The sequence below is a fragment of the Aethalodelphis obliquidens genome, unplaced genomic scaffold (genome assembly GCF_003676395.1).
Source record: "Aethalodelphis obliquidens isolate GAN/ISIS:26980383/991018 unplaced genomic scaffold, ASM367639v1 scaffold55, whole genome shotgun sequence".
Classification (NCBI taxonomy): Eukaryota; Metazoa; Chordata; class Mammalia; order Artiodactyla; family Delphinidae; genus Aethalodelphis; species Aethalodelphis obliquidens.
The window spans coordinates 13,429,994-13,453,311 of record NW_020837999.1 but is presented as its reverse complement, the minus strand read 5'-3'; the positions used below and the strand labels follow the sequence as shown (position 1 = coordinate 13,453,311).

General features: G+C 44.3%; 2 protein-coding genes across 4 annotated transcripts in view; one reads left to right on the top strand and one right to left on the bottom strand.

Moving 5' to 3' along the window:
• ILDR2 (immunoglobulin like domain containing receptor 2) overlaps positions 1-6,167 on the bottom strand; it is a 42,140-nt gene extending 35,973 nt beyond the window's left edge. Inside the window, exons 1-3 of the mRNA XM_027086458.1 lie at positions 6,150-6,167; positions 3,773-4,151; positions 2,788-2,907 (exon numbers count right to left, since the gene is read on the bottom strand). Of these exons, the coding sequence (XP_026942259.1) occupies positions 2,788-2,907; positions 3,773-4,151; positions 6,150-6,167 (517 nt within the window). The remainder of the gene's footprint in view (positions 1-2,787; positions 2,908-3,772; positions 4,152-6,149) is intronic.
• Positions 1-23,318, top strand: part of MAEL (maelstrom spermatogenic transposon silencer) — a 143,727-nt gene that overhangs the window by 33,134 nt on the left and 87,275 nt on the right. The gene's annotated exons all lie outside the window — the stretch shown is intronic.

Genomic DNA, 23,318 nt, shown 5'->3' with positions numbered 1-23,318 from the left:
TAGTCCTTTTAACCCTGACCTACTGCAAAAGACCAGAGTTTATTCCTGCTGGCTTCCTTGTGAGTGAGCACCACCCTGTATGTTCTTGTAACCAACCTGTAAGTCTTTTATCTCTGTCATGTGGACTGAATTACCGGGAGGTCATTTTCTCATTTATCAAGGTAGTCACATCACTCACATTCATCTACTTTTTAAACCAAGAATTTTAAAATTGAAATAAAGCTCAAAAATAACTGAGTTGAACACCTTTTCCTATACATAAGTGCCTGATATAATAACTCATAAAAAATCTTCCACCTTCTTAAGGATATAGAAATTACTACTCCTAAGAACACTGATTGTATCTTTAGATGTCTGATTGTTAACAGTTCTTTCTTTATCCTCAGATGGACTCGCTCCCTTTGTAACTTCCTAGCCACACAGACAGAATAGGTTTCCAATCTCTCTTCTATACAATTTCACTTCAGATAGCTGGAGACACTTCCCATGCTCCCTTTCCCAAGTCCTCTTTCACTAGACCAAATCCTCCCAATTCCTCCTACCATTCCTCATATTAAGTTCAGTGGCTTATGGAGGTTGTAATTAGCAAACTGTGGACTCAGTTATCTTCCCACTGAGGTCTTAATCTCCTTGAGGATGACTTCAGAAATCAGGTTGCTCTCCCAGTCTCACATAAAAAGAATACCTAACAAATGGGCCTGTAGGATATAACCACCAAATAATTAGCATTCTTTAAACTGTGAGGGTACTTTGAAAAATTCCATAAAGGGGTGTCAAGACCGAGAAGACTCAGAATGTTGCATTTGGAAGTAAATACAGTACTTCCTGCACCCAGAAAATTCTCATAGATTTCAAACTAACCCCTTTAATTAACTAACACAACTAGCATGGCACATTTACCATGCTTTGAACATTTCTAATTACTTAGAATAAATTTCTAATTAATGTGGAATATAGCAGAATTACGTGTTTCTCCTCCCCAAGAACCCTAGTATGTATCTGTTTATCTCACAGATACGCTGCTTCTACTGTGAAGAGCTGATTTGCAGCATCCCCACTTTCCCTTTATGGTTCTTTTTAGGGTAACACTGATTTCTGTTCTTATCTTTTCTTCCATCTTTGTTGACCATTTTCATCTGAGTCTTCCTTTCACCCACCCTGTGGTGCTGAGGACAGCATCTTTGCCCAAGTTGCTTTGTATGTTTTGATCCAGAGCAATGCCCTTCATACACTTCAGCACATCCTCAGATGACAAGGCTTTCACTCTATTTATTTCCCCACATTTGCAGATCTGGGACCAAATTATTTAAAGTGGCTTTTACCTGGCCTCCTTTTCCTGCCCAGGCAATTACTTTGCTGCAAATGGTTGCACTGGCCAAATAACTGTGTTCACAATTAGCTAATTGCAGGCTCAATGAGCCACTTGTTCCTTCAAACTTAGACATTAGAGTTGTGTTATTAGGCAGAAATTTATCTTTTTATTCCCTACAGAGTCACAGCAGATCCCGAATCTGATTGCCCTGTAGTCTTTTACAATGTCAATATAAACCTTTTACATTTTTATTTCCTTTTGAATATATGTCGTATTTCCCATTCTTTTACAGATCACAGCGGTTAAGCTTCATATACTGGACTCATGTATTTGAGTAAACATGTATTTGAAATAATCTAACTGTCTAAAAAGGGCTAATTATTATTAATTAAAGGGTTAATCATTAATAAATAATTATTACCTTAATCCATTTTGTAAACTATAAAATTAAGGCAAGCAGTACAGTTGACTTGCCAAAGTCATGATAGAGTAAAACTAAAAATCTTAAGCAAATTCCATTTTCTCCTGGGGCACTGAGTTTCCCACAGAGGGTAAAAATTAACCTTCAACCTCATTTGCTTCTAAAAGAAAGCACCTTAAATATTCCCCCCAAATTGTTAAGACCTGGTTTCTTGGAAGCTACAAAAAATGTAAAATGGCTTCAAGGATTTACCTTTTATCCTACAATTAATGTTGTTTCTTTTCTTAATTTCTGTATGTTTATTCTAATTTTTTTGTCCAGCCAACATTTACAGAGCACGAAATATGTGCTCAATTTTCAGTTTCATACAAGGAGGTCATCTCCCACTGATATTCCTCCAATCCACAAAAGAGAAAAGTACCCAAAAATAATGAGTTTTCATTTATGAAAAAATTAATATTAATAAGGATTAGATTATAGTTGCTTTGCGAATAACTTGGACACTTTTAGGTTTCAAGAAATTTGCCTTCCAATTAAACACTATTACGTCTCCCCCATAGCTCTTTTCACTGAGCACCTTTTATTATTAAAAGTTTACAGCCATCTTTCCTTAGGATTGTCTTAAGTGGAGATAATTGAATGGGAAAAGATTCCTTTGTCTCAGGAGATCCTAGCACACCAGCGAATTCTTATCTCTCAGCTGTCTCTACCCTGCTTCAAAGGCCTCTGGCATTTTCCTCAATCATTAGCATATGTAAAGAATAAGAGCAGAGAGAAATCAGGGTTAAAGGTGCAAGTGGAAAGGAGGGGAAAAAACTAAGAAAGCAGAAGAAACATTCAGGAAAATGGTAAAATGTGGGCCATAGACACCAAGAAACAAAATATAATAAATACAACTACTGCTCATAAAGAACATATTCTAAAACTGGTTTGTCTGTGCACCAAAGGTAAAGCCTGTGCGTGCAACCTGCTGACACACACAGGGAGGAGAAGCGAGAAGAGGGAACAGTGCAAGCAGTCTAAGATGAAAATGTTACTGAGGGTTGTCACTTACCCAACACCAGCAGTTCCACCGAGTCCTCGTTCTTGCCCTCCAGGTCATCAGGGGTGGTGATGATACAGTAATAGAGTCCGCTGTCTCCCCACATGAGTTTTCCAATTTGAAGATCTGCATCTGTTATCACAAAGAGAAGGACCGGGTCCTAAACTCTGTCCTCTGAAGGAAAACACTAAACAATGGGGGGGGGGGGGTAGCCCTTCTGGGTGTCTGTAGTGTTCTATTTCTTTACCCTGATGGTGTTTGACGAGATGTTTGCTTTATTTAAAACAAACAACGAAACAATAATAAAAGCTAGCATCCCTAAGGGGTGAGAATTAGAGCGCCCCCAGAAACTGGTCTAGTTCCAGTCTGGTTTCTGGAAGAGAAGACTGCTTTCAACCAGGCCTGCAGAGGCCCTTGAAAGCCAAGTAAATTCCAGAATTAACCTGGACTCCTGGAAATGAGCTGGGTTCACAGGAGTTCTTCAAAATTTGGAACTTTTCCTTGCCCAAAGCTGTAGGGAGCAGGAAAAAGGGTGGAACTGATGTAAAACTACCTGAGGCTTGGGCCATGGTATCTACCTGGCTCTGAAACTTGTACACATACATCCCTTCTCCCAGCAGAGGAAATTCTTAGGGAAGTCTGCTTTCTGAGTTAAGGAAAGGGCAATAAAGGCTGGTGTCAAGGTGTGAGGTATTTGACTGAGAAAGCTTTCACTAGAACCCATTTCAATTCAGTTCTGATAATAAATTCCTCAGGCTGGAGGTCAGGCTCATGAAAGACTATTTCCAAAGCTCATCTCTGTCTTCTCTTGATATTACAAGCCTCCATCCTTCCTCTCCACGCCATCCCATTAAAGCAATTTGCTAGGTTTCTTGATACTCCCATCCCCCATAAAATCAAAGTCTTGAGGGATTGAAAGGGCGCAAGGCTGACATCCTCTTGTATCTGGGAAGAATGGAACCAATCTTCCCTAGATTCAAAACAGAGACATTATTACCATGAACAATTGTGATCTCTCTGCCCCTGTAGAAATCTCCCAGGGTCACGGTCGAGCCCTGTTTGGAAGCTACCACTCGAACAGTCCTCCTACTGTCTAAACAATCCAAGTAGGGGTCCCATTCCAGGTTTCTTTTGCTGAGAGATTGGGCCCGGGGAGAAGACATGCCCAAGGATTCCCCCATGCGATCCTGGCAGTAGGACTTGAATTTCCACTGCACGACTGCAGGCTGATGGGAAGACGTGGAGAAGTGGCAGCGAAGCACAGTGGGCTGGAAGAGCATGGCCACCTTCTTCTTGTCGGGCACTGTGACCTGAAGGCCTCCAGCTATGGCTGCAAAATAGAATGAACATGTCCAAATGGTATCAGTGTCCTGGACCTCACCTCACATATCATAGGTGTGCCTTTCCACCTTACCTCCCTAACCTGTCTCTCCCCTTGTTTTCTCCATCACAATGAAGAGCATCAATATCTACCTGGTTGCCTTGTCCAGAAACCTGCCTTCACCCCCAGTGTCCAACTGGTCACCAAGTCGTGTCAACTTGACCTCTTAACATCTTTAATATTTCCTTCCCCTTCTTTAACCCCACTACCATTGCTTGTGTGTACGCTCTCCTCATTTCTTGCTTATAATTTTGCAATAATCTCTCGTCTGGTCTCCCTGCTGGCAGTTGCCCACATGCAGTCCATTCTCCTTGCTATAAGTTCAGGTTATCTTTCTAAATCTGACTGTTATGGCTCTCCTTCTTAAAACCCTTCACTCATCCTCCATGGCCTTCAGAACAAAACCCAAAGTTCTTGGCAAGGCATTTAAGGTGCCCCATCAACTATTCCTCCTCTGCCTCACATCTTGCAGCACGTCCATTTGAGCACCAACCTCCGATGATACCAAACTAACGGTTCCCCCAAGTGGGACGTGGTATATCACACCTCTAGATCTTGATATTTCTTGTTTATGGAATGCTTTTTCCTCACTTCCCTTCCTGAGAAACTCTTTTCCATCTGTCAAAACCAATTCAAAGGCTTCTTGTCAAGTCTTCTGTGACCAGTCAATCCATTTGTCACTTCCTCCTTTGTGCCATCAGTATCCCCAGCATTCTCCTCTAGACATTTACTGTAATAATTTTGTAATAATTTTGTACTTATTTTCATGCCTCCATCAGACTTGTCGGGTCAGGTAAGGAATGTGTCTTATCTTGCTGTCCTGGGTGAAACCCATAGATACTCAACAGCTATTTGATAAATGAGGACAGTGAAGCCAGGACATATGACTTCAGGAGGAAGTGACTTCCCTTCCAGCTGGTGACCCAGCAAACAAGACAGAGATTAAGGGGAAAAGAAGGCTTTGAGAGGAATGGAGAATTTTGGATCAAAAGCAGTAGACTAAGTTCAAAAGCTTTGAAGGGTAATCAAAAAAGGGTGGGGGGAGACTAGAAAGCAGATGAGAAGTTTAAGTGTTTAAAAAGATCAGTTTGAGGCTTGGTGTCCAAGAAAGAGAGGGAAATTTCAGTGAATGAAAGCCCAGGGGAGTGTTTGAGAGGCAAAGGGCTTCTATGAACTCAATGGTAAGATCTAGAAATTCCAGGCAAAGAGAACATAACTTCTTCAGGTGAATGGGAGAGTTAAGAGTTTCTAGCTTGATCTAAGGTTAGAAGCAGAAGTAGAATCACGATGAGAGGCAGAAAAACGGAATATGAATAGAAAGACATGATAAAGAGGTTCAGAGTTGAATCCAGGAGCCTGCCAAGCCAGCTTCAGGTAGCTTGAGGCAAAGAGTTTCACCCTAGAATTGCAGGTGGACTTGAGACATACAAGAAAGGGCTAGTTTCCAGGGGAAGCCTACTGTTCTTCACTATTGCCCATGGTCCCAATGACATCCCACAAAGCAAACTCACTCTCACAGCTCAAACATGCACTTATTCATGAAACTGTCTTTATAGAAGCTCTCTTAACAAGGGCAAGATACCATATTTGTACCTACTTCTGAGTTCCAGACCAGTGCCTCTCTTCCATGAAAGCACTGTGAAAACTAGGTTCTAATTCCTGTTAGGGAGAAAAGGTTTCTGCATTCTATGGAATTGGGAAGAGAATGCAACAGAATATTTGAGATTTAGTGTTTCGAAACACTAAATCTGAAATAGTGCTAAACACTAAATAGTGCTCGATAGCTACTATGGAATAAATGAAGGAATGGGTGAGCAAATGAATGACTATTAACATGGGAATTTCTAGGACTTTGCAGAGAAAACGGGTTAAATGACTTATAAACAGCATAGTATAGTAAGAGAGCATTGGCATCAAAAGATAGGGCTTTGAATCTCATCTGGCCATTGTACTAATGGTGAGACCTTAATGAAGCCTCTTAAGCAATACTCACCTGTAAAATGAGCCTCATATTCCTTACTCAACAGAGTTGTTAACAAACCTTATCTCTCTCTCTGGGCGCCTGCAGAGAGTGAACTCTATAACAGAGAACCTTGACCATGACCAGTAGAGGGGAGATCTCAAATGCAAATCCTACCTCACCTTTCCTGCCTTTTGCCTCGCCTCCCATTCTAAGGCTCCTGAATCTCGATGAACATCCACCACTAATAGGTTTGATTACAGCCAAATTATGTAGATCAGCCCCACTGAGGGGCAAATAATTCCTAGAAAAGAACCCCAGCTCAGAAAAGAACCCTAGTTCCCAGGCTCCACTGCTTCCCTTCACCACCCCCAAATGTTGGTGTGGCTGATTCCACTCTTTCCAACTCACACACCTGGATGAGGAAAAGGCTTTTTTTTTTTTTTCAACAGTTTCTCCTTAAATTCCATTGCATTCATTTTTAACTTTGTAGTTCTTCTTCAAAACCTTATTCACGCTCCAGTTTTCCAGGTAACAAAATGGGACAGAGAGTTGAAGTGTCTTCAGTTAGCAGTGGTTGAGACTGGATAACCAATCACAGGCGTTGTTCCCAGCACAATGCTCGGTAGTTGACCAACCACCCTTCTTCTCTGCTACCTATTCAGGCTCTTCTTGGGAAATCACATTTCCTTAGCATTCCAAGATAAATGAAACCAGCGAAGGAGGCAGGTGCAGACAAAAGTGTTGGGGGGGGGGGTTGTTTTTGGTTTTTTTGAGAGAGTTAATTATGGGGTTTTCTTCATTAGATGATTACTAAGAATAACCCCCTCCTCAGCTCTGTTCTCTGTTAATGGATTAGCTACTTGACCAAGCCATTCAGCTCCCTTAATTATCATTTTTTAAAATTGTGCACTCCCTTAATTATTAATAGAGGTTAGTCAATTCACAGCTTCTATGACACACACATAAGTTCATGTTCCAAAGAATAAAGAATATGTTTCCAGAAACATCTGCCTCTTTACAGCATGATAATTAAAGGCATGGATTTTAGAGTGAGTCCTAAGTTAGAATCCAAGCCCTACCACTTCCTAGCTGCATGACATAAGGCAAATTACTTAAGTCTTAGGACTTTCAGTTTCCTTACTGGTAAAACCAGAATAATAGTAACTATCTTATGGAGCTGTTTGAGGGTTAAATAAGATTTTATCCTGGGCTTCCCTGGTGGCGCAGTGGTTGGGAGTCCGCCTGCCGATGCAGGGGGCGTGGGTTCGTGCCCCGGTCCGGGAAGATCCCACATGCCGCGGAGCGGCTGGGCCCGTGAGCCATGGCCGCTGAGCCTGTGCGTCCGGAGCCTGTGCTCCGCAACGGGAGAGGCCACGACAGTGAGAGGCCCGCGTACCGCAAAAAAAAAAAAAAAAAAAAAAGATTTTATCCTAAGCACTTAGGATAACACTGGTATACAGTAAGCACTCAATAAATGTAACTGTTGCTGCTCCTGGAAGCTGGAAACCGAGGGTACCCTGAGTGTGTGTACACATACACAGAGATGTATATATATGCAGGTATAATGGAAACCTTGGGAATCTAAGCTAAGGATAGATCTGGATAGCTGGAGAGGACAGATCTAGGAATTTCAAGGAAATGTCAGTTTATTGGATCTTTGAGGACCATAAAAGTGAAGAGTTAGAGAGAAAGCTGAAGATGCCAATCCCTGTGTTAGCTCTAGAAGCATCAAAATGTAGGATGAATGCCACCCAGGTCCCAAGCCTGCCCAGGCCAAACCTATTAGGAACCCCATTCCCACTGGAGGGTAAGGTCTAGAATTGCTCTTCTGGCCCTAACCCTGGATTCTGGGCGAGGGCAGGGGTTCCTACACCCACTGAGCCACATGTCTTTCCCTCAGCCTGTGTTTATGTGAGACTGCGTTTCCACCTGATTTGCAATCCACTGGTACCAAAGCCTTGCCCTGAGTTCCATTCTGCTTGCCTGGGCTCTGATATAAGCCCTTCTCCTGAGGATTAGGTTTTGTTCCCTCTATCCTCACACATGACTGATCCATATCTGAAACTGTAACCTTGCTATCCACCCAACTTCAAAAACTACCTCTCATGGGACACCCACTCCTACCCCAGATCGGGCCCTTCAGAGATGGTAGCTAATTTGGATGAGGACCAAGATTGACAGTTCCCCAGGGACACTGAGATTTGGCCTGGGAACACCCTCCCTCCGACTCCAATTCCCAATAGATCTGCCCTGGGGCTAGGTTAGTATCCTGAACTTGGGTCCCACCTCTTATAGATTTTTTTTGTTTTTCTATGTTACCACCTGTCAGATGCCAAAAACCTAGTACTTCTTATGCTGGAGTCTATACAGGCTAATAAGAATACCTTTGAATGCCAGGTAAATAAATTAAAAATTTTCAGCCTCTTTGTAATGTTCACCTGTGCATTTGATCTAAGAAATCTTATTCTCCCATGGTTCCAACTACCCGTTATGTCTCAGACCCTCAACTTCATGAAACCTCATCTGCACGTTTAACAGATACTTCAAATTAAACATATCCAAACTTTGTTCATCATCTTCTCTTTTCCCACCTCAACTCTTGCTTATAAACCAGTCTTTCTTGTCTCCCTAGCTCTTTTGCCAGTATGCTCACTGTCCTATCATCGTAGATAGAACTCATAGCTTTGATCATCTCCTCTTTGGCTCTAGCCATATTCAGTGACCACTAATTCTAAATCTCTCTCAAATTTGACCCTTCTCTTTTCCCATGGTCACTCCTAGTGGGAATAAATCAAGTTTCTATTCCTTCTACCAGGAAGTGATTATGAGACACTTACTGTATGTTAGAAATTGTATTAAGTGCCATGGAGTATCTTAATAAATTCTCTCCAAAAATCCTGTAAAGTCGGTATTATCATTACACCCAATTTACAGATGAAGAAACTGATCCTCAGAAACTGTATGTATCTTGCCAAACACCTCAGGGTTAGCAAGTGACAGATTTGAACCCAGGTTGACTGGCCCCAAAGCTCTTACTATCACTTTACACAAGTCCTCATTACATTTTTGGTTTTATAATAGCCTCTTCAGTGGTCTCCCTACTTCCAGCCCAATGTACTCTCCACATTTTTTCTATCTAGAATATTCTTTTTTTAAAAGACTGATCGAATCATGTCAGGCTATAAGGCCTCCAATGACTTCCCATTCCTTTAGGATAAAACCCAAATGCCTTGATACGGCATGTAAGGTCTTCTCCATGATTTGGGCCCATGCAAGTTCCAGGCATACTAAGATGTTTTCCATCCTTTGACTATAAATATGTTATTCTCCCATCCTGGGGAAACATCAGGGCATGTAACCGAGGAGTTTCTGGGAGGTAGACTGAAAGAAGCACTGAGTGTGTGTCATGCACACACGTGAACAAACACGTGCTGGCACAATGGGAAGGCTGGGAGTCTGAGTCCAGGCAGGGGTGACACCATAAGGGACTTGCGTTTTTAAGCTCTTATAAGAACATTTACAGGAGTATGGAAAGAATCCATGTTTCATCCTACAAAATAAAGCAAGTATCCCAAAAAACTGGAAAGAGTAAAGTAAGTGAAGTATGTCCTATATCATACTATATAGAATACATCTGTAAAAATTAGGATTCCTGACTGAAAGAAGCACCAGAAGACATACTGAAGATTGAAGATCACAGGTGGTTTTCTACATTTGCAGAGGAGGGAGTCATCATTCTTAGACCACCAGACCATTCCTTCTGTTTTTATTGTTCCCCTGATCCTCAGGAAAACCGCCCTTGGCTATCTAATACAAATTCATTCAAAAATATGTTTTAAAATACAATGTTACGTTCTGGGAACACAGATTTAAAAGACCAGTCTCTGAGCTTGAGAAATTCAATGTAAACTTGGTTTCTAACTCTAAGGTCCCTGAGGGCAAGGACCAGGATTGGTTGATTCTGTACCCTCAGTATACAGCAAGCTCTATTTTATGGAATGAATATGTGGAATGAACAAATGAACACGTGAATCGGAAGGGCTTTTCTTAGCAGGTGGTCCTCAGTGCAGAGAATGGATTCTGGTCAATAACTAGGAAAGTTGCCTAAAAGTAGAGTGATGAGTGACAGCTCAGAGCATCAGCTCCCATCTCAGCTAGTCACCAGGGGTACCAAGTCACCAGGCCAGGGAGGATCAGCTCCAAGTACAGACAATGCCTCACTGCATGTGGCAAAATAAGTTCCTGCCCCAATTCTCATGTAAAGAAAAGGATTCTATACATGACGAATTGTGTTCTTGCAAGGATAACAAAAGCAGTATCTACAGAAATGCCGTTCTTATTTTAGTACTTGCATTTTTTTCAAAGCAAGTTCCTTTTCCCCACTAGTTGTAAGCTATTCCTGCCAGCATCTTTGAGAGGCAGATCTATAAGCACAGCCCCATTTTAGAGAAAAAAAGATTGCTGCTAAAGATCATGGAAAATTATCATCACCACAGACAGGCATCTTTAGAAATTCTGTATCAAGCTCACCCATCCCTTAACTCTTGAACTCCCAGAAGTGGGATTTGACCTCAGAATTGCCCATTCACCAGCATATCTTGGCTTTCAGACTCCTAAGTTTTTTCTTCATTCAGTATGACAATACACATCTTCCTTTTCCTGCCTTTAAGTTAGATCTTTAAGAAATTCATCTTTTTGTCCTCACATTTTTAACATACTGTCCAAATTTCCTAGGACATTGTTTTAGGAACAATCAATGGGCAGGTTTTCTAAGTGTAAGATATGGATAAGGAGTGTCCGAGCATCTCCACTAGGTTTGGTCCATGGCGTGTCCATCTCTTAGTAGCAATGTCAGCATGGGAAGCAAAGCATTTGGGGAAATGATGACCCACAGGCTCAATTTTTAAAGACAAAACACAGCTTGAACCTTTTTTCCCCCAGAAGTAGAAACCATTCCTCTTCTTGATATAGTTGGGTTAAATAATAAAATCAAAAAGCCTTTACCGGGCTTCCCTGGTGGCGCAGTGGTTGGGAGTCTGCCTGCCGATGCAGGGGATGTGGGTTCGTGCCCCGGTCCGGGAAGATCCCACATGCCGCGGAGCGGCTGGGCCCATGAGCCATGGCCGCTGGGCCTGCGCGTCCGGAGCCTGTGCTCCGCAACGGGAGAGGCCACGACAGTGAGAGGCCCGTGTACCGCAAAAAAAAAAAAAAAAAAAAAAAAAAGCCTTTACCAAGAAGAGTAGACATTTCCTTGCTGTTTGCCTATTTTCTAAGCCTAGTTCTCCAGCTTGCCTATTAGTCCTGCAAGTTACTCAATTTCCTTTCAATAAATTTCTTTCCTGCTTAAATTGGACAGAATCAGTTTCTGTTGTTTGCTACCATAGTACCTAATGGCTTGATCCATTTTAGGGTTAGGGTGACCAGATGTACTATTTTGAGATAATAAAAAATACGACAGCATTCTTGCATGTTTTCTCCCCAAGACTCCTAAAGGGCATCAGTATCTCCCCCCCTTTCCATGGGGCTAAAGTAGACACTGGTGCTGCCCTCGCCCAGGTGGGCATTGCTCATGGCCTAGTTATTATTCGCTGCCAATAACTCTAGCGCTTGTGCACACCGAGCTTGCCATTCATTAAGCATATGTTCTGTGTGTCCCATGGAGCCATGCTTTCCCATTCTCTGCCACCACTGTGCAGATGAAAGCAAGAAGCATATCTCCTTTCTGTCTGATTGCCTCGTCTTCCAGAGATCTGAAATGAGCTCGTGGGTAATGTCTAGCTGGCCCACATGCTGTTCCAATACGACTAAAGCAGTACTAAAAGAGGTCAGTCTCTACCCTGCAGGGCCAAGGTGCTTTGGAAGCTGTCCTGATTCATTCAGGTGGGTCAGACTTCTAGGATGGATCAGCCATTTGGACAGAGAAAGCTCCTGTATGAAAGCTCTTCTCCACTTTTATCAACTTGTTACCTGTATTTCCAGTTTAGATCTCTCACCCAAGCTCCAGACCCAAATATATAACTTCATTCTCCATCTGGATGTTATACAAGCACCCCAAACTCATCATTCTATAGATGGAGATGCTAACTGCTCCCTTCTTTTAGTAACAGAACTTCCCAGGTTTTAATCTGGCCAGCCAAGCCAGCCACATACTACATTTCCTAGCCTCCCTTGCAGCTAATTGTGGCCATGGGACTAGATTCAGGACAAAGGTATGTGAGGAGAAGTGATGCGTGTTATTTCCATGCCACCTCTCTAAAAATAAACTACTTGCCCTGACCCTCTGTTTTCCTTGCTTCTGCTTGCTGAAGAGTAACTATCACTGGAGCAGTCTTGGGAGCAACATGTTGGGAATGGTAGACTCAGTCCCACTAGATCTCTACTGTTACGGGAGAGAGAAAAAAAAGAACAATTTTGTATGAGTTACTACATTTTAGGGTCTTTTTGTTATAGCATCTTAGGCTATACTCTAACTAATCTAATGAAAAAAACTGAACCTGTCTCTCCCTCCCTTACACGTTTCTCCTCCTATATTAGTTCATGTCCACAAATGGCATCCCCAGCAGACCCAAGCCAGGTACCTGGAGGCATCTTTGATACCCCTGTCTTTCAGCCTCCACATCCAACCAACCCAGGACTATGGACTACTTCCTCCATCTCTGGTCACTCTGTCCACTTCTGTCTTCTCCACCGCACCACAGGACTTCAGGATCTCATCATATCTTGCCTCTCTTTCTGTAAGGGTCTTCTAGCTGGTTTTTGCTGCAAGTCTGCCTATGTCTAATCTACCCTTCACACTGAGGTGCAAATGATATTTCGAAAATGCACATCTGATCACAGCACTCCTTTACTCTCACCCTTTTAAAGACTCCCTCTAGGCATTCAGAGGTACAAGGGCTCATTTCAGATGGGGCCACTCTCTTCCATTTCTCCCACACCACTAAATTCTCCAGCCATACTAAAATATTTGTACTTTTTGAAAAACATCATGTCCTCTTTTGATTGTTGGCTTTTGCACATGCCGTTTCCTCTGTAAATTTCCCTTCTCTCCGTCCCACTCTTTCTCTAGTAACTCCTACCTATCTTTCCGGACTTCCTCAGCTAGCACTTCCTGTAGATGCTTCTTCTTGCTCTTATTGCAGTCATATTACCCTAGAGAATCACATCACTTTGCCCGAGAAGTTCCTATTTAGTCATCTGTCTCTGCCATTAATAACAAGCTCTCTCCTTCAGGCTTTTAAAAAGTCTGCTACGTAGTAGGTACTCAACCCATTTGTTGAATGATTTAACTCAGTTGATAGATTGTATTATTTGTTCCCAGTTAGTTTTCCCTCCTCACTCTTAGATTGTTCCCTGGAGGTAGAGTACACTTACTACTCCAATGACTAGAAGCTTGGCCATGTGACATGCTTTGGTCAATGGAATATGAGTACATGTACCATAAGACTTGTCCAAGCAGAAGCTTAAAAGGCATTTGTGTGGTTTGGCTCTGTGCCCTCCCCCTACCCACCTTGAGTCCTCCACCATGAGAACAGCATGCCTAGATAGTGGCTGCTCCTTCATCCTGGGCCTTGGACTAAGAAGACATTTGGAACTGAGCCAAGTCCACCAATTGGCTACATTTGACCTGTAACTGACTGCAGCTCTCATAGAACACGAGCGACTAAATGTTTGGTGTTGTGAGCTGTTGAGATTATGGGGTTGCTTGTTGCTGCATGAAAATGCTGACTAATATTCCTATTTGAGGTTCATAATAAGTATTGAGAGCTTACTATTTGCCAAATATTGTGCTACGAGTTGTACATAATCTCATTTTAATTATCACAACAACCCTATAAGGTAAGTTAGCTTCCCCACTTTAAAGAAAATAAGGTAAACTATTAGGTTAGTATTCAAATCCAGGTCAGTTTGAGCCTCATCCCTCTCACCCAACAGCCCCCTGACGAGCCAAGGGCAAAGGAGGAGTAACGATGCAGGATCCCAGTTGAATGTGAAGGTTCTACTCCTATTTTAGAGAACCACGTCCTGCAGGGCTCTAGCTGCTGTAGGAGAACAGGGAAGCATCATGTTCTTCTGAGTTCTTCCTTGTTTCGTGGCCCATAAAGAACTCTAGTTATCCAAAATGCCTTCTTTCATTCTCAGGAAGCCAAAAGCCATCTTGAAGACCAAGATTTTAAGCGTACATATGCCACAGTGACATCCTGTGTAGCTCCTGGGTGCACAGTACCAGCCCCTAGTCCCAGAGGGGCTCTGACATGCCAGCAGTCTCTGCTGTCACAGGGTCACATCCACTGCTCTCCTGTGCCTCACTAGAGCACTCCTCATTCACTCTTTTCCTGTAGATCTTAGGATTTAATTAGAAATACTAAATGCTATTCTTCATCACTTCTCCCTGTAATATTTCCCTGAGTTCTATGAACTCTGAGCCTCACTACCCAATGCCCCATAATAGATACCATGTATGTTCCCTTAAATCAGGAGTTCCAGTTTTACTCACCTTAACCAGAAAATAATGTTTCTCTTGGATTCAGGCATTTGAAACAACCAAGTCATATGTAAGTCAGTGACACTATTTCTTATGATGATCAATAAGATACCATAGACTTAGACAAGTCATTTACTCCCTTTTATGTATAGGTAGGTAATATCAGCCTTACTTACTTAGAAGGATCAAAAGGGATAATGTCCATGAAAGCCATTTAACACATAGAAAAGCATTACAGTATCTAAATAAGCAAGAGCAACAATCCGATCATACCTTTCTTTATATTCCTGATTGGCGGTAAGTTGATATAAGAGCTAAAATAGTTGGAAAGGGTGAAGAGGTGAGTGTGTCCTGGAACAAGAAGTTGAGACTAGAAGGGACGTTCTAGGGCCATGTTGGCTAGAGTAGGATTCATCTCATCTGGCCCAAAGCACTTGCCTTGCTTCAGCAGTCCCCCGTATGACTACATTTAATTGTTCAGAGTGGACCCTATCCTGTCCACCAAGCACTCAGTGCTGCTCCACTTGTTCCTCTGAAAATGGTAACAAGAGCTCTCCCTTCCCAGCTGCCATTTTTCATTCCAATCATTAGTGGTCAGGGAAAGGCTGAAGACAAATGGGGCTCCCTCCATGGCTCCTCACTAAGGATCTATTGCTTTGTAAGTTTGATTTCCAACTCATCAAAATTAAATGGAGAAAAGTTCAGAACCATAGAATCTTAGAGCTGAAAGTGACCTAAGATGTGACCTCATTCAAAAGATTATAATACATGCAACCCCATGTTCACTGCAGCTTTATTTACAATAGACAAGATATGGAAACAACCTAAGTGTCCGTCGCTTCATGAATGGATAAAGAAGGTGCCATGTATATTTTTTATATGTGTGTATATATATATAAAATTTATATTTATATACATGTACACACAATGGAATATTATTCAGTCATAAAAAAGAATAAAATCTTGCCATTTGTGACAACATGGATGGACCCTGAGGTCATTATGTTAAGTGAAATAAGTCAGAAAGACAAATACTGTATGATCTCACTTATACATGTAAACTTTAAAAACAAAAGAACGAGCTCATAGATACAGAGAACGGATTGGTGGTTGCCAGAGGTGGTGGGTGGGTGAAGGGGGTCAAAGTCTACAAGCTTCCAGTTATAAAATAAATAAGTCCTGAGGATATAATGCACAGCATGATGGCTATAGTTAATAATACTGTGTTGACTATTTGAAAGTGGCTAACAGAATAAATGTTGAAAGTTATCACAAGAAAAAAATTTGTAACTATATATGGTGATGGATGTTAACTAGACTTATTGTTGTGATCATTTCATAATATATACAAACATGAACTCATGTTGTACACCTGAAACTAATGTTACATGTCAATTATATCTCAATGAACACATAAAATTACATGCCAAAAAGAAAAAAACTGATCATAAGACCCAGATCCCATGGATATACAGTTAATTTGTGAAGAAGATGGGACTGGAACTCAATCCTCAAATCCCAGGTCAGGGTTCTTTCCACTAACCAAGTCCTGGTACTAATGCTACTAACGCTGTACTAAGCACTAGGTACTTGAACTAAGACCACAGCATGGTACTAGCATAGTGTTGCACTAGGACTACTAGAACTAATACCCAAATCTGTATAAACTAGACATTCAGCAGAATCATGACTCTAAAGAGTAATGGGGATACTGAAACAACCCCCCTCTCCTAGTCTAGAGAGAAGCACCCAGGCTGAGCATGGTGGGACATGGAGAGGGCTGTGACAAGATGCTGGAAGAAGATGCTCCGGTATGAAAAAGGTCTCTTCCGTGGAGGAAAGTAGAACAGAGGAGGGAGAAAAATTGAAAAGTATACAGGATCGGAAAGGAGATAATGGAAATTAAGGTGTCAGGAATCTCTGAAAGCAACTCTTCCTTCTCCAGGGCTAATTACACTTTAACCCTCCATACCCAAGCCCATCCTCTCATGGTCACCACGCATCTACCTGAATGCAAACCAAACCAGCCACTGTGTCTGGATACCTCCCTGCCTGCTGCAGGCTGGGTTAGAAGCCACCATGAGGCACCCACAACAGTTAGTGCAGATCTCTATCATGGCCTTTGTACAGGGTATTCCATAATTGTGTGATCACAGTTCCATCACCGAAGTCTCCACCATCAAACTGTAAGCTCCTTGAAGGCAGGGCTGTCTTATTAACCCCAGCACAATGCCTGGATGTGACAGTAACTCAGCAGCTGACTGTGTGTGAATAAATGTATTAACTCAGCCATCACCTCTTTGGGAGTTTGTTTCCGAGCTGCTCCACTCCCACCCCAGGTTTCAGGCACATATGCCTCATCCGTGCTCTCGTAGCACCTGTGCAGCTCTCATGGCTCTTATCATAGGACCTCTTACCTCCATATCAAAATTACCTGAAAACTCATTTGACTCACTGACTAGACTGACAACTCTTTGAGGGCAAGGACTGTGTCTGTTCTCTCTCTATTCTCAGCACCTATCATAATACTTAGAAACCACAGGAATTCAATACAGACTTGGAGAAAGGATGAATAAATGAATGAATACAACCAAAAGGGTACCAAAAGAAATGCTAATAGAACAAGCACTCTTCGTCACAGAGAGACCCAAAAGAGTCTCCAGGAAGACGAACTGCCTGCTCCCAGAGTGTCGCCACAGCTCTGGCGTTTCTTGCAGCCTCTGCTGCCAGGAAGGGCTGAAACGCCATCCATATTCAAGAACAAAGACAGAGTGAACCCTCCTCAAGTCCTATTGCTAGATGGTACCTGTTGCTAAAAGAGCAGCTGGTAAGCATTTTGTTTTGTGCAAAACGACAAGGACAACAACAAAACAATTTATTACAGGAAGCAGCATCACAATGACAATGAGAAATCATGAGGCTAAATATACAGCAGAAAAAAAATACAGAATTTTTGTAATGAAAGACGAGGAAGGAGCTGTTAGAGTCTGAGGAAAAAATCCTGAAGGGTTGATTAGAAATTGCTCAGCCTGCATGAAAAGAGAGAAACTAAGGGCGGGGGGGAGGGGAGGAGAGGAAGAGATAAAGAGAGAAGAGAGAGAAAGGGAGGGAGAGGGAGAATGAATGTGGTTTTTTTCCTGGCTCTCTGACTCATTTTTAATCTGTCCTTTCCTTTCTCCCTCCCCTTCCACCACCCACTCAAGAGAGGATTCATTGATTGGGCTGGACTGAAATGTCTTACCTTTGCTCTGTGAACAATGAGTCTGAATCCATCTCATCCTTGCTGCTCCTCTCTCTTCCCTCCCTCCCTCTCCCCAGACGCCATTGTTAGCTGCTTCACTTTGCTGAGGCTGAGGCTTGTCCACGGTGGGATGCAGGGGGGAAGGGGAAACTGGGACCAGGGGATGCCAGTGGGATCTCCGGAGCCAGGCTTACTTGCAGAGCCTGGAAGTCCCAGCCCTCTGACAGCTGGGATGGCCCTGATAACTAACCTGTTGCCTGCTTCCAGGCAGGAGCAACCTCTCCAGGTACGGATGGGAGAAAGCACAGACCAGATGAAGCAGCACCTTCCCTCAAGACAAAAACAACCCCCCCCACACACACACACACCCCACAAAGCTCAGAGAGGGAGCTCAGGAGAGTGCAAACAGGACTGGCCCGGGGTCTGTGAGGACTGGGTCTAGTGCCCGCTCCAACACACACTTGCTGTGTGCACGTTGCCTCTCTGGGCCTCCATTTGTATAAACTGAGAGGACTGAATTAGATGGTCCCAGGGACCATTTCATGAAAAGCTGTCAGCCATCTAGCAAGGGCTATATGTTCCCCTTCTGCCCCATGCCCTGCAAATCCCTAGAGAGCTCTTTTTGGGTATACCCCAGGGTGTCTGGAAGAGCACCTCTGACTTGGGGACCCCTCCCCAGATGCCTAGCGGACTTCAGGGAGGCGGTGATAAAGGTTCGAGGCCAAAGTTCCCCTCAAATATGATAACTGAGAAGTAGAGGCAAATTAAGGACGTTCAGAATCAGTGAGGGTGGAAGTAGAAGGCACTGGGAGGCCAGGGGAGTGGGGAGACATGGATCAGGCAATCCCTGAAATTAGAGATGATTCCTATTTGAATAATGTGGGAGGGATGAACTCACAGCAGCCAAGAGAAGAGGCTAACTCTGCTGAGGGACCCCTCCCCAAACCTAAGCCCCACAGGGGGCAAAAGCCAGTGTTAGGGACCCTTCATTAGGAATAGAAAGAAAAACTGAAGCAATCTATAATCTTATTCTGAAGCTAAGTGACATAGTGGTTTTGTCTTTCTTCTTAAATGTATTTTACCCTCTTTCAGTCACTTGCCTTAGATATTTTTATCTTGTTCCTCTTTTCCTACTGACTTGATTTTTCCCAGTCTTCAGTGCTCCCAGAGGGGACACAACTTTGTTCTTGGTGCTATTTTCCATTTTCTCTCCTGCCCTTCACTACCCCATCTTGTCTTCACCTCTTTTCTGCTCCCTTGTTCCTCTCCTCCATCACTCGGTTCCACCTTGCTTTGAGTTGTTGCCTCAGACCCAGTCCAGACTACCCAAGCCTTCCTAACCCCTCCACCTCCACCCAAGGCAGGGCTGCTTTGTGAATCTCTCAGAGCTGCCCATTCAGCCTGGCCACCTATCTCTCAACCTCACAGATCATCCTGTGGGAACACGTGTTAGGAACCAGAGCCGTTCCAGACCCCAGGAGGGTGGGGAGAAAGTTCACCAAAAGGGAGGGGGAAACACAGTGGTCTCAGCTAGAGGAAGTGACTCTAATGCTAAGGGAAGGCCCTACCTTCTGAATGTCTCTGCAAATTATCTTTATTAGGGGGTGTTCCCACCTGTTTATGGGGGGAAGAAGGCTCTTCTCTTCTATGGGACCACTCCCCAAATGGTACCAAATGCGAGTGGGGCCCTCAACTCCACAACCAATCAAGCCTCCATCCCCGTGTCCTTCCTCATCCCCGCTCCCCTGCACACCTGGGAGCCACTGAAGAATGCCCCTGGGGCTCCCGGCTTCTCTAGGGAAGGAATTAAGAAGACACTCCTTTACTTCCAACCCCCAGAAAACCAGTTCTCTTAATTAATCAGTTTCCTCCGAGCTTTCATTTTTTTTTTCCCAACCAGGCTTTTCCCAGGACTCACAGCATTACAAAGTCAAGATAAGACCGAGGAAGAACCGTTGTATGAAAGGAGAAATGAACACTGGAAAGAACAATCTCATATCTCGAATGAGTCAAAACACCTGCATCTCGATCCAGCTCACTTGATACGGGGTTTCTCCCCGCCTCCCCCATCATTCTAACACACACACACACACACACACACACACACGCACACACACACACACACACACACCCCTCCCCCCACTTACCACCAGCCTGCTAAGCAGCTTTAAGCACAATGGGGGGTAACTGGGGGTGCGGTGGGTGGGCTAGGGTTAGAACAGTACCAGTACCGGAATACATATAAAGTTATCCGTCTCGGTAGAAAACGCCTCTTACCTGTTAGCCAGAAGAGAGCAACCCACGCCAGCACGACCCTGTCCATTTTCCCCAACTTCCCATCCAGATTAAGGAGTGAGGGAAGTGGGAAGCGACAGAGACGGGAGGATCGAGGTAACCGAGTGGCGGAGGCGACGGCGGGCGCGAGCGGGCCCCCGGCGTCCCTGGGCGCCGCCGCCCGGGCCGCGCAGGCGGGGCCCCGGGCTGACCGCGCCGCCGGCGGCAAGCGCGCTGCCGCGGGCTCCCGGGGTCCGCGCGGCGCTCGGCTGCGCCTTCCCCGCGGGCTGGCGCACCCGCACGCCCAGGCAGCTCGGCCCACCGAGCGCCTTCCGGCCACAGAGCGCGCCGCGCGGGGGAGCTCAGCCGCCGGCTCCTGGCCCCGCCGCCAGCCGCCCCGGGGCTACCAAAGTTTCTCGGTCACGTGCACGCCCCTGCGGGCCGCAGGTCAGCGCTGAGTGACAAAGTACAGGGGGGAGAGGGGGCGCGGGGGAGGCGGCAGGGCGGGCTGCGCGGAGCCGGGAGCGATCAGCGCGGCTGCTCCCAGCGAAGCCAGCGTTCGGAACCCGAGCCAGAAGCGGGGTTGGGGACTCGAGGAGGGGGAGTCTGGGTACGCACGTGGCCAGGGACATTCTGAACTGGGACAGAGGGACCTGCGGGGACTTGGCATAACTTGTTGGCAAGGGTGTGCGCTTTCGCTGACCCCCCTGCCCTGCCCCTCCGTTCGGTTCCCTTTTTGACAGTGCAAGGAACCGAGGGGCTCAGCAGAATTGGAAAAGGTAGGCGGGAATCCCTCGTTGAAACTTTCTCCTGTTAAAACATTATGAGGTTAAAGCATTATGAGATAAGGGCATGCAGCTCTTTAACAGAAAATATGTAAAACCAGAATGAAATGAACAATTATACGGCTCACATTTGTACAACATTTAATCGCTTCTCGGCCTTTTGGCTAAAATCAGGCGCATTTGTACAACAGTTTGCAGGGCGCATTAACATGGATTACTCCGTTTCTTAAAAGGATCTTGTGTGTGTAGGAAAGGATTCTAAATGTATGTGTTTCGAGACAACCGAGAAATGTGTATGTTAACGAACATATTAAGCATCTACTAGGTGCGAAGAACCAAGGCTACAAAGATGAGGAAGACAGACTTCCTGCCATAAAGGGGCCTCATCTTGGGGCCCGGAGAGGGAGGTAGATCAGCACATTGAACACAAAACACATACTGGTAGTAAAACAGAGCAAATGCTATGATGGAGATCTGGAGAAAGGGCCCTCAGAACATGAAGGAAGGAGCAGTTTAGTGGGGAGTGGGGGAGAGTGGGCAACACCACAGTAAAGAAGGGGTAACATCCCAATTGGTATTTGCAGAATGGGCAAGATTTGTGCTATTGAGGGATGGGGGGTGGAAAGGGGACAGGTCAGGGGGAATTCTGGGCAGAGGAAAGAAAGGAGACAAGGCAGAAAGGTAGAAAATTCCTCTGAAAACAGAGTGGTTCTAGGCTTGAGGAGAGTTCCTGGAGAGAGACTCTAGGTGCTTAGGAATGAATGAATGTATATGTGAAACGGAGATGAGATGTGAACATCAGAAATGGTGAGAATTGACTCTGGTCTTTCATGGCTGCCTGACATCGCAATTCCCTTCTTATTTTCGAGGAATCCCAGCTATGGAAGCCAAAAAATCTAGAGCAGTCTCCCCAACTGGGGACCCTCTCACTCAGAGCTTTTTGAACCTGGAGCACATGAGGCAAGAAGCAGAGTCAGCGGAGAATCAGTTTTGCTGCTGAGGTGGGCAGCTGGCGTCCAGTGTTCACAGGCCAGCCATGGCAGAGGTCAGGCCATCAGACTACTGTGATGTGCGGTTTTTGGCTGTGCTCCTGGTTGTGTAGCCTCTCTGGGTTCCAGCTCACTTTCTACACCTGGCTCTTCAGACTTCCTGGCAATTCTGTGAGCCACCCCATATCCTCTTGTAAATTCTCTCTTTGCTTATTTTGGCCAGAGATGATTTCTGAAGCTTGCAATTAAGAACCCTGACTAATATGCTGTGTGAGAGAAATTTGGAGGATTATTTTCTTTCATATACAAAAGAAGGAAGGAAGGAGGGAAGGAAGGAAGGAAGGGAGGGAGGAAGGAAGAAAGGAAGGAAGGAAGGAAGGAAGGGGAAAATCGAAATAAAGGAGATACCCAACATTTGTGGGTTTCCTATTAGGTTCTAGACGCAGTCCTAGATGTTTCACAAGCTTTCTCGGTTAATCCTAATGAGGAAACTCAGGCCCAGAGAATTTAATCATCTTAAGATCAGGTAGCTAGCAGGTGGCAAAGGTAGGATTTGAACTGAGATCTTGTGGCTCAAAGCATATTCCCTTTGCACTATAAAACTGACATCTAAAAAAAAAAAAAAACTGACATCTAGACCAGAGGGTTGATATGATGATGTATTTGTATCATCTACAAATTATTTACACACATTTACTGTGTGTGTGTGTATATGCATATGTGCCCATGAACACACAGCATTAAGAGTTTGAATAGTGTTTAGTATTTAAGCATACATAACGATGGTATTTTATGCAAAACTTGGACATTAGAGTTGAGAAATTGGAAATGGGGGATGGACTAAGCTAAGGGAACCTGGATGTGCATGGAAAGTGGAAAGGGAGAGCCCACAGAAGTGAGCTTTGAATGTGTGCTTGGTGTTTGTTTGTCAGCAAGGAGTCAGGGCACTTGGGGAAGAGTTTGTGCCAGAGTGGATCATAGAATGCAGGGGCCTGGTCCACCATCCAGGGAATGTATTTTCTGTGTAGCACACTGCATGTCTATCTTCTAGCTAGAGAGATACGGTTGATCAGCATCTTCCTGAGCGGGTGGAGCCTGGGCCATCCCTAAGGAGATGCTAAACTGGACTAAATCATGGTGTGTACCCCTCCCTAATGCATGTTATTACCAAGGTGATGGAGGGTTAAGAGGAACTTTAAGGGTACACCTGATGATTCAAAACATGCAGCCTAAAGGATGGAGGTAGGAGGAGGGTGGGACAATGGTATTATTTTGCTGTATTGGTGGAGGTAGCAGGATATGACATCAGAACCCTGGTGCTCTTCCAAGTGTGGTGTTTGAACTTCGGCATCAGAATCACATAAAAGTGTTTGCTTAAATGCAGATTACCAGTCTCTACTAAGAACTATGAGATCAGAAATTCTGGGT